Raw genomic sequence first — 15,948 nt, forward strand, 5'->3', positions numbered from 1 at the left:
AGAAGGGTCGAACGTTCCTTACCTAGCGTGTGGTCAGTGTTTCTTACAAAATGTCACATGAACAAGCTGGTAAACTGGGATGGACACTTTAGTACTTATGCTTTGCATCTGTGTCCTTTGGGAACCTCACTCTTCAGAAAGTGAGCACTCAGATATAGTTTGAATATGTTAAGTTACATATTTATGTGACTATAATGTTCATTTTAGATATAATGTGCTTATATATAATAAATAGTGTAGGAAAAATCCAAGTCTCAAATACAGTTAGGCAAAAGAACTTTCATTTTTCCCGATATAGATGTTTACATCTTCCTTTTTCTTCCCAGAAAATTATTACTGTCAGACTTAGCTTCACAGTCCTCCTTTGAAGCTCCTGAGGTTTCCACTGTAAGAGATGGGGTGTGTCTGTTTGTGCTGTGTAGAGGCCAAACCCGCGGCTCACCACTTCGCCAGACTCCAGCTCTGCACTCCTTTCTCCCACTACTTATTATGTGTATTTAAAGAAGCCTTGGGTGGTTATCTCAGCCTTTTGTAAAGTGGAATTTAGACAGAGCTGTAAGTAGTTTATATAACAATTTGCCATATGGGAAAATCTGTGCTGTCCTTTGTTTTAGTGTAGTATTGTGTCTCTTAGTTGTGACATGGAGTTGGAAGTGATTATGAACCTGTGAGTTAGTGTCAAACTTCTCACCATCTGTTAAAGTCCCATGTAAACTTTGCTGTAGGAAGTACTAAAAGTTTACAGACTCCAGCAACATGCTTTTCTTCAATATGGAATTGTAAGTCTGTGAGTTTTGTTATTCACGTGTAAAAGAATTCATCATTAAAGACATTGACCTCTCTTCAGAGAGGAACGTCTTGAGTTTTTGTTGTGAACAGTCTGACATTTGGCCCGGGCATTATATAAATCAGTTTCCTATAAGCAGTACTGCAAGAAGTGCTTCTCAGGAGTTGAGTTGATAGCCATGCTGTCTTCGTGAAGATTCACGGAGTTGACTAATAGCCAACCCTCTGTCTCCAGAAGCAGCACTAAAGGCTTGTAGTAACTGACTTGAAGCAAGATCCTACAGTTAGTTCATTTAAACGTTACAATCCTCTGTTCTCTAGATGGACTGTAAGTTTCACTGTGATGCAGAAAACCCAGAATTTCTCTCATGTGGTTAAGTGAACATAGTGAAGGGGATCTGGTGAAGCAGTACTTGTTCCTGAGGGAGAATGGAGGGTTAAGAAAAGGCTGCTCTCGTCCATTCAGCATTTGCCCAACACAGGTGAATTTGGTTGAATTTGTTAAACTCTCATAGCCATCCTGAGACTCCCAAAACAAAGACGTGGGCAAACTTTCGTTGGGAGTGAGTGGTTCAAACTCTGAAATCCTAAGATCCAGCCTGAAGAGTAGTGAGAGATTCTAGGATGGAAGATGGTCGCTTCAGTTGGTTCAATTCTGTTTGGCTGTTGAGGAAATTGAAGCTTAGTGGGGGTGAGAAATGAATTGAAGTCATGGAATTGGTGGGAAGTGGGGATTTTGCTCCCTATATTTCTAAGCCCAGAGTGTACTGTGCTGACAGTAGCCAATTCTTTAACACAGCAAGGGTACACCCTCATGTCCCCTGAGGGCTGGTGTGTGTGCTTACACTCGTGTGCCTGTGTCCTCTCGGCACACTTTAATCTCACATCTCCTTTACTCACCGACGCTGGTTTTCTTTCTTATGTGTCTCGTGCTTTACTCACTTTTTCTCCAAGTGTCAATCCAGAGAAGGAGGTTTTCATTATTTTATTTTTGTTTGTGAAGTATGGTGGTGCACATACATAATTTCCTAGAACTTGGAAAAGTGAGGCGGAGGGTCAGGAGTTCCAAGAGCGGCCTGACTGTATAGTGTGTCTCTCTTTTAGGAGTCAGAACAGAGCAGCACAAATTGTTTATGCTTGTTTACATGCAATTGGTAATTCAGAGAACATACCTGAGTTCCTCTATGATATTACCTTAAAACATTTTAAACTTTTGCTCGAGAATTTATAACACTAGTCAAGAAATTATATACCAACCATAACCTACATACTCAAAGATTACTATTCAGTAAAAGCAAATTTAATCAAATAACGTGAGTCATTCAAGAAGACTGAGGGGAGGAGGAAAGTGCAAATGGACAGATTACACTCTGGGTTCTGATTTGTAATATTTAATGTTAGGTTCCCTAAGAACGCCAGGCACCCTAGAGAACAGAGATAATAGTCTCTCTATGCCTGTGCACAACTGTAGTCCCAGAGTGGACAGGATCGATCTCCTGCCTCCATGGGAGAAATGGAGCTTGCAGAATAGAAGCCAGTGTGGTTAGGACGAGAAACCAGGTAGGCACATGGAAACAGGGTCTCTGCTCAGTCCTGTTGTGTAAACACAGCCTCTGTTATCTCCGGGTAAGGACCTTGTGCTGGATACTTTCTGTGGTCAGTTTGATACAACCTACAGTCATGTAGGAAGAGGGAACCTCAATTTAATGGCCCAGATCAAGTGGCCCATGGCCATGTTTGTTAGAGATCATCTTGATTGATGGGAGATGAGGGAAGAACCAACCCACTGTGGGCAGTCCCATCTGTAGGCGGGTGGGTGTGGGCTATTTAAGAAACCTTGCTGAGAATGAACCAGTGGAAGGGGCAGAAGAGAAAGCCCTGGGCAGTGTTGCGCTGTGGTCTCTGCTTTGGGTCTTTGGTTGAGTTCTTACTCTGATTCCCCCAGGGATGGAGTATGACCGAAAAGTGCAGTGCATAGAAACACTTTCCTCCCACAAGATGCTTTTGTTGGTGATTAGCATCAGAGTAGGAAAGCGACCTAGAACAGAGCTAAACAAGATGCCACAGCAGCCTTCACACGTCTTAGCAGTCAGTGTTGTGACAAGTGGCCTACAGGTGACAGCCTCAACTCATTTGCCAACTTGCCACTCATAAACGTATAGATCCGTAGACCCCTCCCTCCCTCACCGTGATCAGGTGACTGGGAGGAGTTAGTGCTGAGGCTGGAAAGTGTGGTAGCTGGGACCTAGGGCCCATGTGCAGGGTTCCATTGTTCCTTCCTGGAACACAGAAACTTTTTGCTTCTCTCTGCAGGCCATCTGTGTGAGCTTACCCTTAAGGAGACTGGAATCTGGGAGGTCTGTGAGATGAGCAGTGCTCCCTGACTGTGTTTTCTGTGTCAGTGATAGAAGGGGTCTTGTCAGTGGGGTTTGTACCAGTTGGCCCTGATGTTGTCCCCTTGTGATCATTAGTGTCCTGGTTTCAGTGCCACACATCTAACCCTCCCTCACCTCTCCCAGCCTCAGTCCAGCCTGACAAGAAGCTGAAAGATGTGCTTTTCTTGTTCTTGTGTCCTTACCATAGCCACCCATTTGTGACCAGCTGTGTTAGGACAGCAGCTGCGGGGTAAGGAAGCTGAATGCTACACTTTGACTGAGTGAAAAAATAGAGCTCTTTCCTAAGGCAGCACTTGAGGAGCTGTTACAGGGTCTCACTGGCCCCTCACATCAGTGCGCCGTGCAGCTGGAGCATCAGTAATAGTGGACCATGCAATGCTGGCCCTTTAATCAGAGCATTGCCTGTCACCAGTGTTAGGACAGAGACACATACTACACCTTGTTGGTTATGGCCTGGATTCTTGCTGCCAGAGTTTATGGTGTAATAAAATCTGAGGGGTGCTTTCAGAAGATGTTGTTAATACGTTTTGTGGTGGGTCATGTTCTGTTGTATTCAGTAGATTGATAGGCAATTATTTCATGGGTAACAGCAGACATTTTATTCTTTCTGCATGGGAACAAGACTGTGTTTAAATACAAGTGTTGTAACATATTGGGTGGGAGACTCAACATCGGACTTCCTCGCTGTATGTAAAGTCAGTTGTTTGAATCAATGTGTTGTTTTTCAAAAAGCGTACTTGTCCTACATTAGGAAGGTGACTGGCTTTCTATGACTTAACAATAGGGTGAGAAAACACAAGTACACATTTTTGATAGTATGTGGGGACTGTTTGCTTTACTATCCTCATGTGGTCTCTCTCTTTTTCTCTCTCTGTCTCTCTCTCTGTCTCTCTCTCTCTCTCTCTCTCTCTCATTGCTTTAAGATGTTTTTGTTTTATTTTTGGTTGGCTTTTTCAAAGAATAGAAATGAGAGGAAATAGAAGGATGTTACATTCCAAAAACGTTAGAATTGTGTTTTCTAAATTCAAACAAGAAACAGAGAGAGGGGATGGGGGAGGGAGGGGGAGGGAGGGTTTTTTTTTAAGACAGAAAGGTAAGTGTTGTCTCTAATCTGGCATTATCTCTTCGTGTGTCGTCTAGTGACAGGAGGCTGAGGGATATGAAGAAACTGGCTGTAGAGGTTGATGTGATGGATTCGGGGCATGCACACTTCTGAGCCAGCATTTACAATTCACATTCTAGCCCTAAGTAAGAAGAAACTAGGAACAACTTATTTCAATGTCTGAGGGGTGATTTGTGAAGCAGGTCTATGTAACAAAGTTATACAGAGATAATTTGCCCCTTACTGTTATTGTAGCAAAGATTTAACATTTTATCATATGTATACACAAAGCACACACACATGTGTACACACATGCAGACACACGTACACCCAGGAGAATGTTGACAAGTGAAAGCTATATAACTAGATATGAGATGTGAGGTATGGACTGTAAACGGTTCCATTTTATTTTGGGGACATGGGATAGTTCTTTTTTTTTTTTTTTTTTTTTCTAACTCAGGATGATTCTTTTTTTTTTTTTTTTTTTTTTTTTTTTTTTTATTAACTTTGAGTATTTCTTATATACATTTGAGTGTTATTCCCTTTCCGGTTTCCGGGCAAACATCCCCCCCCCTCCCCTTCCTTATGGGTGTTCCTCCCAACCCTCCCCCTTGCTTCCCTCTCCCCAACAGTCTAGTTCACTGGGGGTCATGGGATAGTTCTTATGCATAACTAACTTCTCTTTCCTCCTGCAGAACTGGCTCGATCCTGCCAAGGAAATAAAGAAACAGCTGAGAAGTGAGTATTTAAGAACCATGCTTAAACTAGTCCATATTACTTCTACTTTTAATAAAAACCTATAGGAATAAATACTACAATTGTAACACAGAATAGGGTGTTGGTTCTGTTTTGCATACTGAAATCATCAATACTGTAAGACACCTGTGAAAGAGAATTTAGCTGGACATAGTACCAGGTGCTTGCTGTCCTAACACCCAGGAGGCTGAGGCAGGGATCCTGGGCTCCAGGCGACGGTGCAACTCTACCTCAAACCACAAAACCAAGAGTCTGTGACTGGATTCCTTAGAGCCTTCCCTCTGAGGATGCAATACACTTAGTCTTACATGTCTGTGAAGCCTACTTGTAAGAGATGACAGCCTGGCTTTAAAAAAAAAAAAAAAAAAAACTGGACCTTTTTGGAGTGACATTATATTGTATATGTATATGTTGTATATATCTGACTGTGTGCATGTGTGCACGTGTGTGTGTGTGTGTGTGTGTGTGTGTGTGTGCGCGCGCGCGCGTGCGCGTGTGGGAGCCCATGCCAGAAGTCAACCTTTGGTGTTTTCCTTGATTATTCCCCACCTTGTTTCTGAGAGAACAATTTCTCACTGATCCTGGAGTCCATCAATTTGACTATTTGCTGGGACATTGAATTTACCAGTCTGCCTGGCTCTACGGTGTCTGCCTCCCCAGCCTGGAGTTCAGGCGCATGTCCTCACTGTACCCTGCACTCACATGGCCGCTAGAGATGGAGTTCAGTCCTCGTGCTTGTGCAGGCCGAGCCATCAGCAGCCTCAGGCCCCACCTTTCGTTTGAGATGCTCTGCGATACCTGATATGATTGTATTATTTGTTTCTATTTGGAACTGTATGTCCTTTTTGTTTGTGTTTTGATGTTTGTTTTTTAGTTTTTTCCCCCCAGACAGGGTTTCTTTGTATAACAGCCCTGGCTCTTTCATTGCTTCCTTTGTAGATCAGGCTTATTTATGTTAATGTCTAGTTTTTAAAAACATTTTATTGTTAATGTCTAGGTGATGCCAAATTAGTCTAAGCAGAACCCAGCCAAACCTGGTATTTGATAAATAACTGACATTTTATAATTGTAGGTCTTCCCTGGCTGTTCACTTTCAATGTGAAATTTTACCCTCCGGATCCTTCTCAGCTGACTGAAGACATCACCAGGTACCTTGTATTGACATTCTGAAAAGCATCTTTGCTTATTATCACTTATTTCTGTGTTCTGTGAGTATGTTTGTAACTGGGACTGAAAGTCAGAGCAGTCAAAGAAAGCATGGTAGAAAATTTTGCCTGTGTATCTGTATGTTACCACTTGCATGCCTAGTGTCCCCAGGAAGAGGGTGATGAGCTGCAGGCAGGTCTGAGCCTGTGTGTGTGCTCTGTGAAGCCAGTCTCTGCTCCCTGTAAGAGCAGTAAGTGCAGCTGAGGCCTCGCTCAGTTAATACATATTATTGTGCATGTCAGAGTGTGTGTGGGGCAGACGTGGAAGTAAGAAGGTGACTTTGTGGACTCTGCTTTCTTCCTCCACCTCTGTCTGGATTCTCGGGATTGAGCTGGGATTATTAAGCACACATCTTTGGGTTTCATGTGCTGAACCTTCATGCTCACCTCCAGCAGCCTCCAAAACAAAACAAAACAAAACAAAACAAAACAGACTTAGACGTTCACCGAAAACTGGATCTTGTCCCAAACAGCTTGAAGTATTGCCAGTGTCAAGACTTGTATTTATTCTTCTTTGGTTCTTCTTTTATATTCAAGTAATGAAACACTTAAAGAAAAGTATCGCTAGCAGCTGTATGTCCTATGTTATATATGGTGAAAGGCGCTGACCTTCAGTGTTTCAGGTTTGAATGCGAAAGGTATTTAATAGTTACCCCATGTATACCTGTGCTAGTCTCGTGTATACAGGTATCATAGACTTATATTTACCCAGTTAGTAGGTAAAGAATTTCTGTCTGTCAGTCTGTCTGTCTTTATGTCACACACATGGAAGCATTCTTATTAATTTAGAGGTCACTTGTCAACCTCAAACATGTTCCTCAGGAGCTATCTACCTTGTCTTTTTTAGAAAATATTTATTTTTATTTATGTATATGAGTATTTTACCTGCATGACAGAGGGAGCATCAGATGCCGTTACAGATGGTTGTGAACCACCATGTAGTTGCTGGGAATTGAACTCAGGACCTCTGGAAAGCAGCCAGTGCTCTTAACCGCTGAACCATTTCTCTAACCCTACCTTGGCTTTTGTCATTTTGTTTTAACGTTTTGTTTTAAATACATGTGAGTGTGTACGTTTGAGTGGAGGTCCCTCAGGAGACAAGAGGACGTCTGGTTTGATTGCAGGCCGTTCTGAGCCACCTAATGTGGATGCGTGGAACTGATCTTCAGTCCTCTGAGAGCAGTGCGAGCCCTCAGCCACTGCGCAGTCCCTGCGGCCCTCCTGGCTCTTAGAGGCACTGTCTTCTGTGAGCTGGAATTCACTGTGGGATGGTTGGCAAGCCCCACAGGCCCCTTGTCCCTGTGCAGCACACTCCACCATGCCTAGGTTTGCATGGGTGCTGGACCTCAAACTCCGCTCTTCCTGCTGGCGAGTTCTCCCTGCCCTGTAAATTTGTCTTAAAAGTCATACGGCCTGGTGACTTTGCTTCCTTCTCCCCTACCCCACACAATAACAGAAACAACAGAGTAGAAGTTGCGTAGCCGGTGGTAGCTGCTTCATTTTCATCTCTCCTGAGACTGTGTAGCCCACAGGACATAGTTGTAAGTTGCAAATACAGGATTCAGTTTAGAAGCAAGAGTGTTTGCTGATCTTGGGTTGACAGGGTCTTTCATGGTAACGGAGGAAGGCTGTGGGCAGAGGAGTTCACGGACGTCTTAGTCCCGTTTAGACTGTGTAAGTGTTAGGTTTTCGGAACTTCATGAGAGTTAGTGCAAATGGCGATTCCTATGTAGTCTTTGATGCTCATTCACATGGCCAGGGAAGAAAGACTGCAGTGTCTGTACTTTGGAAAACAAGATGGTCTTAGAGGAGACCGACTGTGGATCATTTGCTTTTGGTTCTGATCGGCCAGTTTGGTTGGCAGTGTTTAATATTCATGTGTACTTGAAATAACGGATGTTTATTGCCAAGGTTTATTGCTCTCACCAACTTGCCTATTGCTGAGTACCAGCACTCTTGTTACCGAGCACTAGCACTTTGCTGTTGCTGAGTACCAGCACTCCTGCTGTTGCTGAGCACTAGCACTTTGCTGTTGCTGAGTACCAGCACTCCTGTTACTGAGCACTAGCACTTTGCTGTTGCTGAGTACCAGCACTCCTGCTGTTACTGAGCACTAGCACTTTGCTGTTGCTGAGTACCAGCACTCCTGTTACTGAGCACTAGCACTTTGCCATTGCTGAGAACCAGAGCACTTCTGTGCTCACCGATCACCACTCCCATTATAACCACACCTTGATTCAGTTAGCCCCAGCTAGCAAAGAGTAACCAGTAGCTCTTGTACCTGGCAGTGACTTTCTTGGGCACAGTCCTTGGTGTGTTGGTGTGTAGGGCATGTCTCCCCTGCAGAAGTGCCTTTTAGCAATGGACGTCATGGACTCCATTCAGTGCCCTCTGGTATGCACTCTTCCCTTTCCTTGCAGTAATTTGCCTGAGGAATGATAATCCTCTAGTGATCTTGACTATTGCATAGACATACGCTTAGTTTTCTATATAACTAGTATTGAAAAGTGTCCCTGTCCTGGAAAGAAAGATCTGTGTCTGCTATGCTAATCGAAGACCTCAGTGAGTAGCAGGACTAGCTCCTCCAGACTGTGGAAGTCCCAACTGAAATCTTCACCGTGAGTTGACATCATGGAGGTCAGCAGGCTTTCAGGGAGGCCTGCAGCACTGTTCAGACTGGTCTCATAACATGTAGAGCTGAGTACCAGCACTCCACTGAGAACAGACATTTTGACAGCAATCATTTGCTTGTTTGAAATCATTGTTCTTGTTTGACAACGTTCTGACTTGCCTGAGAACGGGAGGATTGGTATACAAGGCCTGGGGTCTTATGAGGGAGCTGCAGTTGCAGGAGACCTAGCACAACTATGGTGGGGTCCAGCAGCCTGGGGTCCAGCTTAAAATTCAGTTCTCCAGAAAAGCTGTTATGTTTGTGTGGTTCTCGAAGTCAAAGGAACACAACCTTCCTTAAAAAGAGGACTTCGAAATGCATGAAAATACTCAGGCTATATAACATCATGAGAAGATCCTTTAACCAGAACATTCTAGAGCAATTGTCAATGCTTGTGTGAGTCCTGTTATAAGTGTGGGGCTGTGCTGATCCTGGAGTCTGTCTCCTGTGGGGTGACCCCATGGAAACTGGGCTGCAGTTAAGCTGACTGGAACCCTGTCTGGTTGCTCTGTGCTTTACCAGCCTTGAGGCCTGCCCAGAGACCATGCCACCCCTGCCTGAAGGACAGAGAGCAAGAAAAGGGGGAGACTGACAGCTCTTAAGACTCAAAGTGGAGGGGTTGGAGATTTAGCTCAGTGGTAGAGCGCTTGCTAGGCCCTGGGTTCGGTCCCCAACTCCGAAAAAAAGAAAAAAAAAAAAAAGACTCACAGTGGGACAGACAGTGTGGATAGAGCTCATCCATCAACGACGGGGGAGGTCATCATGAAGGGTAACCCTGAAAAGATCTTTTAAATGAGGTCACTGCTGTTCATCTCAGGGTCCTTGGAAACTTCAGCAAATGGCAACATTGGAGAGCAGAGATGAGGTTTTAATCTGTGTCCCCAAAAGGGGTTGATAATGGAGCTAAAAGGAAAAAAAAAACTCCATAGAGAACAAATCACATTTCATGTTTGTTTAGTAAAAAAACATTTCTCATACAGTGGCGTACTGAGATAGTTAGATCGTTGAGCACAGGTAGCTGTTGCTATTACAGCGGTCAGTTAGTGATTCCCGGCTCCGTGGCACCTTTACTCTCTCTCACTCTCCAAGGCTTCTCATTGCAAAGGCAACACATTAGCCTTGGGCACGTACATTAACCTGCCAGGGACCAACCAGCAAGGGTGTCAGAGTACATTAGCAGAACTGTTGCTAAAGGCATTCTGGGAAAAGAAGAACTTAGCAGGAAAGGGTAGAAGTGGGAGTAGTGAGGACTAGATTTCTTTTTTTTTTTTTTTTTTTTTTTTTTTTGTTAAATGATTACTGTCAAAATGTCTATGGTCTTAATTAACTTTCAAACTTAGTTTTATAAATGGGCCAGCAGTTTAGGAGCTCAAGGAGCAGGGTAAAACTTCATGATATGAAATGGCTGTTTGCGCTGTGACTATAAGTGGCTCCAGTACTGTGTATTTGTTAGCAGCGGACCGCTCACCTGCAAGGGTGACTGATGTTTCTCTCCCTGCCTCTCACAGATACTTCCTGTGCCTTCAGCTGAGGCAGGACATCTCCTCTGGCCGCTTGCCCTGCTCCTTTGTGACTCACGCCCTATTGGGGTCCTACACCCTGCAGGCTGAGCATGGGGACTATGACCCAGAAGAGTATGACAGTATTGATCTTGGTGACTTCCAGTTTGCCCCAACCCACAACAAGGCGCTGGAGGAAAAGGTGGCAGAACTGCATAAAACTCACAGGTCTGTTGATGAGCGGGGGAGACCGACGCCATGACAGGTAGACGTGGGGTAGTGCCTGCTCAGCGTTTGAGGGGCAGGGTAGCCTGGCTCCTGGCTCCTCCGGGAGCTTGTCCAACACGATGGACACCACCTCCAGCTCTTGAGGTGCCCTTTTACTGTTCTTTTCAGTGTAGTATGGGGATTGTGTTCTTGATAGACCCCTGTATCAGAATAACGTCTATTCCCATAGGACACTTCTCCCTCACCATATCATCCTCAACAAACACACAAATACAACAAACACACGGAAGCAGACTTGTGTGCATACGGGTCTGACAGAACATTTCTTCTGCCTCAGTTTAAAATAGAAAGTATCACTATGTTTTATAAAGAAGCTGGGGAGATAGTCGGGGTAGATATCAAAACACACTATACTCATGTTAGAAATTTTTCAAAATAGTATTTTTTTAAAAGCTAGGAAGGTATTGACGCTTGTGGATTTGAATTAGGAGTTCAGATGCTGATTGATGGGGACAGCTGAAATGGACAGCTGCCCCAGGAGCCACAGAAAATGTCCTTTTGTTTAGGAGTACTTAAATTACTTGAATGGTATGCATACTTTTGAACTTTCATATTTCTGTCAGACAGAGTTCTATATGAGTTTTTAATATCTAAGTTACAAAATGTTTATATATTAAAGCCATAATTGTATAGAATATTGACTAAAATCATTTGAAAAACTTTCAGAGATTTAAAACTCTTAAGGGGAATTATACATTAACTTTTGTTTAAGAAAAGTAAAAGAGCATCATTTGACCAGCCCCTCCACCTTCCCCCGTATCGAAATTCTACTCAACAGACATTTATTCTGTCACCCAGATTTGAATTGGTAGGCATGGAATTCCATGATGGAAATGAAGGCTTTTGGCACAGACTTGTCTGCCAGATGCTTTTAAGTTTGTGTGGCTGAAGAAATAGAAAGTCAAATACAAGTAATTCAGATCAGTCCTAGCACACTTGAATGAAGAACTGAGAATGTGTCAGTTTTGAACGTGAAGTCGCAGTTTGCTCATTCTCTCCTGGTTAGCCTGTGCTGCACCCATATTGCGGGCTGCTCTCCACCGAGAGCACAACGAAGAGTGTCCAGCTAAGGACAGAGTGGGAGGGGGGACATCCATGTGCTTGAGTGAGCTGAGGTTCGCTGACCTTAGAGAGGCAGGCAGAGCTGCATCTCGTCTCCTACTCTGCCTTTCCACAGCTCGGCACAGTCACCCCCTGTAGCCCTGCACACAGCTGTACCTATTGTGAGCATGCTTGCACCTCCTGGTGACACAGTGTTTTTATTCTCAGGGGCTTATCTCCAGCACAGGCTGATTCTCAGTTCTTAGAAAATGCGAAGAGGCTTTCCATGTACGGCGTTGACCTGCACCATGCCAAGGTATCGTACGTTCCATTTCAGTGACTGAAACTCTGCGATATCTCCAGTTTCACAGAGCCTGGTTCTTTTTGGAAAAGGCTGTCTGTCTACACTTTTGTCTACATAAAATTCATGGCGTGGGAATCCCTTGTCATCTCTCTACTTTCTTCTTTTGTCAGTTTTATTAATGCCTCTTTAAGAGTTCTTACTATAGATAGTATAGTACTATATAGTATAGATACTATAGATGGTAGCCCTTACTCCTTACCCCGTGATTCTGGTTCATAGATATGGTCCATCTTCTGCTGGACCAGTGGCTCTCAATCTGTGGTTTGTGTGTGACACAGTGTTGGGGGGCTGAGGAACCCTTTCATAGGGTTTGCGTAAGACCATTAAAAAACACAGATATTTACATTATGATTCATAATAGTAGCAAAGTTACAGTTATGAAGTACCAGTGAAAATAACTTTGTGGTTGGGGGTCAGCACTGCATGAGTAACTATATTAAAGGGTTGCAGCATTAGGAAGGTTGAGAAACCCTCTGTTACACCCACTGCTGCTGTCTGGGCTCCCTCTCTCTTCCTCACCTAGTTTTTGGGAAAAGAAAGCAAATCCAGAAGCATGGAAGGGCCAGAAGCTGTACAGATCTGCCCTGGCGCTAAGTCATGGATGGGATGGGATGATGGAGGCTTCAGCTGTAGTGCACAGGTGGGATGGTGGAGGCTTCAGCTGTAGTGCACAGGTGGGATGATGGAGGCTTCAGCTGTAGTGCACAGGTGGGATGGTGGAGGCTTCAGCTGTAGTGCACAGGTGGGATGGTGGAGGCTTCAGCTGTAGTGCACAGGTGGGATGGTGGAGGCTTCAGCTGTAGTGCACAGGTGGGATGGTGGAGGCTTCAGCTGTAGTGCACAGGTGGGATGGTGGAGGCTTCAGCTGTAGTGCACAGGTAGGATGGTGGAGGCTTCAGCTGTAGTGCACAGGTGGGATGGTGGAGGCTTCAGCTGTAGTGCACAGGTGGGATGGTGGAGGCCTGTGATAGGAAGCCTGAGTTGATTGGGAGGATATCACTAACAAGCCTCCCTGCTTTGTGATCCTACATGGATTGGTGAGACTTCAGTAGGACAAGAGGAAAAGTGATAAACAGGTTTGGTTTGTCTAGAATCAATATCTGAGAGATTCTGTAATATCATATTTTAAACTGCAGTTCTTTTTAGTTTTAAAAAAATGCTTTCATGCGTACTGTCTTTTGAGATTTGAATGTGTTTGTTTTATAAATACGTGAAATAGTAAAGAGAACACATTGTCACCTTTGCTGGCAGTCACCTTTGCCTGAGACTTTAATAAATGTTAGTACACAGTAAATCTACTCTGACTAATGCTGGAGTGGCTTTGTTTGTTTGCTTGTTTTAGTTTCTTTTTGTTTATAGAAGAAAATAGGATGAGAGAGGATGGGTCTGGAACCAAAGGAGGCTCTTTAATCTTAACCTCCTGTTAAATTTGCAGTAGATGATTTTCTTGAGAGGGCGGGAGGACTGAGGCTTGAACCCAGGGCCTCAGCCATGCTAGGCAATACTCTGCAGCCATGCTGCACCTTGCAGCCTTTCCTGTATGTAGTTGTTCTGTTGCCTTGCTTTGTAGACCCTTGTGTGGAGCCCAGTTCTTACAAGTACTGAAAGTGTCAGGGTTCTTAGAACGTTCGAGTTAGAAAAGCAAGCTTGGTTATGAACGTACTGTCAAGTTTTGCTGCACAGCAAGGAACAGCGCAGTAAAAACACCCAGTGCCATCATTCATCCTATTTGTCACCTGTTAGACTGCCAACGACCATTGTATTTGTGGCCCATGGAGGAGCCCTATGGGGGTTTAACGATGTACATACCATGGAAACTTTTATTTTCATAAACCACTTTGCATTATCTTGAACACTTTAAGCTTGATGCCAAGTAGTTTGGGCACCTATGCTTAATTCACCCGGCTTTATCTGCTATTCCTAGAGAGAGCTGAGGCTGTAGGATACCAGAGAGCGTTAGCTATTGTACATTTTTTAAAAACATTGTGCATGTGATATGTAAGTGGGCGTGCACATGCTATGGCATACACTCCATGGTCTGTAGAGGTCAGAGACAAATTTGCAGCTGGTTTTCTCCATCCACCCAAAGGCTCTGGAGATGGAGCTTTGGTCATTGGACTTTTGCTGCAAACTTTCATTGGCTGTCTGCAGCCCAGTGCTTTAAAACCTGCTCAGTGTGGTGTGATTTAAGTTTGTGTCCTTGTATTTGAATTATTCAGGTATTATAGCAGAGAATGAAATTAGTATCAATTGTCTATACTGTACTTTTATTTAAAAAAACTAACTTATATTACATCATTCCTTTTTTTTTTTGGAGCTCAGGACCGAACCCAGGGCCTTGCTCTTGCTAGGCAAGCGCTCTACCACTGAGCTAAATCCCCATCCCCACATCATTCTCTAATTGTGCTGTCATTGACTTGAGACTTAATGTGTTTGTCTTTGCTTTGTGTGAAATTTTATCACATGTTGTTCATGATTTCTTAAGATGTGTACCTCTCTTGAGTGGTAGTGTTAAGTTTACCTGTCTTGGCTGAGATCACCTGCCCCGTGGTGGAAAAACCACTTGTGTGTTTTGAACATTGTGCATCCTTTAAGTACGGAGTGACTAATGGGGAAGTTCCTTTTTAAACATATGTCAAGCTGTCAGCCTTCTGCTTTTGTGTTTATGTTTATGTGGGTAAATAAACCAGACCTCCTGAGGCTTGTGGTTATCCTGTATTGTCATGTAGCCTAAGTTAACTCTCTGGGGAAAAGAAACTAATGATGACGTCAGGAGTCATCTCCAGTCCTTTTGTAGATGAAGGGCACTGAGTGAGATGCCGTGCGTCAGCACCTAAGTCACTGAGTGCTTGCAACAGTTCAGAGGCCTCAACACTGTCAGTCTAGAAGACTGTGGTTGGTGTTTGCAAAATAGAGGTATAATTTTACCAACTGTCAGCTAGAATAACCTTGTAAGTTTGGTGAATTAAAATAGTAGAATGTGCCTTAGAACAGGCCAGCGGACTGTCCACGAGGGCTAGCCTTGCTCCAGAACATGTCCTGTCCTGTGTCCTCACGATGCCTCAGTATGAATCCTTTCTTTCTTCCTTGTTAAATTTTTACAGAGCTTGAAAATGCATAAATTATTTTTTTAACAGACTATACCTTATAAATGATATTTTCATATCATTTTGTAAATTCAGCCTGACCCCTGAAGAAGAATCATTTTATTAATATGATCATGTGAATTACTCGGAGTAATTTAGGTACTCTCACTAAAATTTAAATGTAAACATACAAGTTGACATTTTCAATCATTTGAAGTTTGATTTGCCTCAGTCCACATGACTTGTCGTTCTAACTGTCGAATGGTTTATGTTCCACTTGGCAGGACTCCGAAGGTGTGGACATCAAGCTGGGTGTGTGTGCTAATGGCCTTCTCATTTACAAAGACAGACTGAGAATCAATCGCTTTGCTTGGCCGAAGATTTTGAAGATTTCCTATAAGCGAAGTAATTTCTACATTAAAGTTAGACCATCAGAGGTGAGCAATGTCTTGTACCCTCGGCATGGCTAAAACACTGTCAGTGTCCCCTTTCCTAGTAGGAGAGGTAAATGAATTCCTCCGTGAAAATATTGCAGCAGGAAACCCTTCTTTGTCGTTTTATGCTAGACAAGACGTCATTCTTGACGATATGTGAACGTCCTTGTTACTGATAGAGAAAAGCACTAGGTTGTTCACATGAAGGGATTTTTTCTCCTCCCACATGTAGTGGGAGCCTTTTGATGATGTTGTTGACTCAGGTGAATGAGGGAATGTGTTGAGTGGCATTGAGTAATCAGTTCACTTAGGCAGTGGTA

At 43.7% G+C, this 15,948-nt stretch overlaps 1 protein-coding gene across 1 annotated transcript in view; it reads left to right on the forward strand.

The window, feature by feature from the left end:
* Positions 1-15,948, forward strand: part of Epb41l2 (erythrocyte membrane protein band 4.1 like 2) — a 162,922-nt gene that overhangs the window by 106,144 nt on the left and 40,830 nt on the right. Inside the window, exons 5-9 of the mRNA XM_032894906.1 lie at positions 4,980-5,022; positions 6,113-6,188; positions 10,425-10,643; positions 11,973-12,060; positions 15,479-15,631. Coding sequence (XP_032750797.1) covers positions 4,980-5,022; positions 6,113-6,188; positions 10,425-10,643; positions 11,973-12,060; positions 15,479-15,631 — 579 coding nt within the window. The remainder of the gene's footprint in view (positions 1-4,979; positions 5,023-6,112; positions 6,189-10,424; positions 10,644-11,972; positions 12,061-15,478; positions 15,632-15,948) is intronic.

The sequence above is a fragment of the Rattus rattus genome, chromosome 2 (genome assembly GCF_011064425.1).
Source record: "Rattus rattus isolate New Zealand chromosome 2, Rrattus_CSIRO_v1, whole genome shotgun sequence".
Classification (NCBI taxonomy): Eukaryota; Metazoa; Chordata; class Mammalia; order Rodentia; family Muridae; genus Rattus; species Rattus rattus.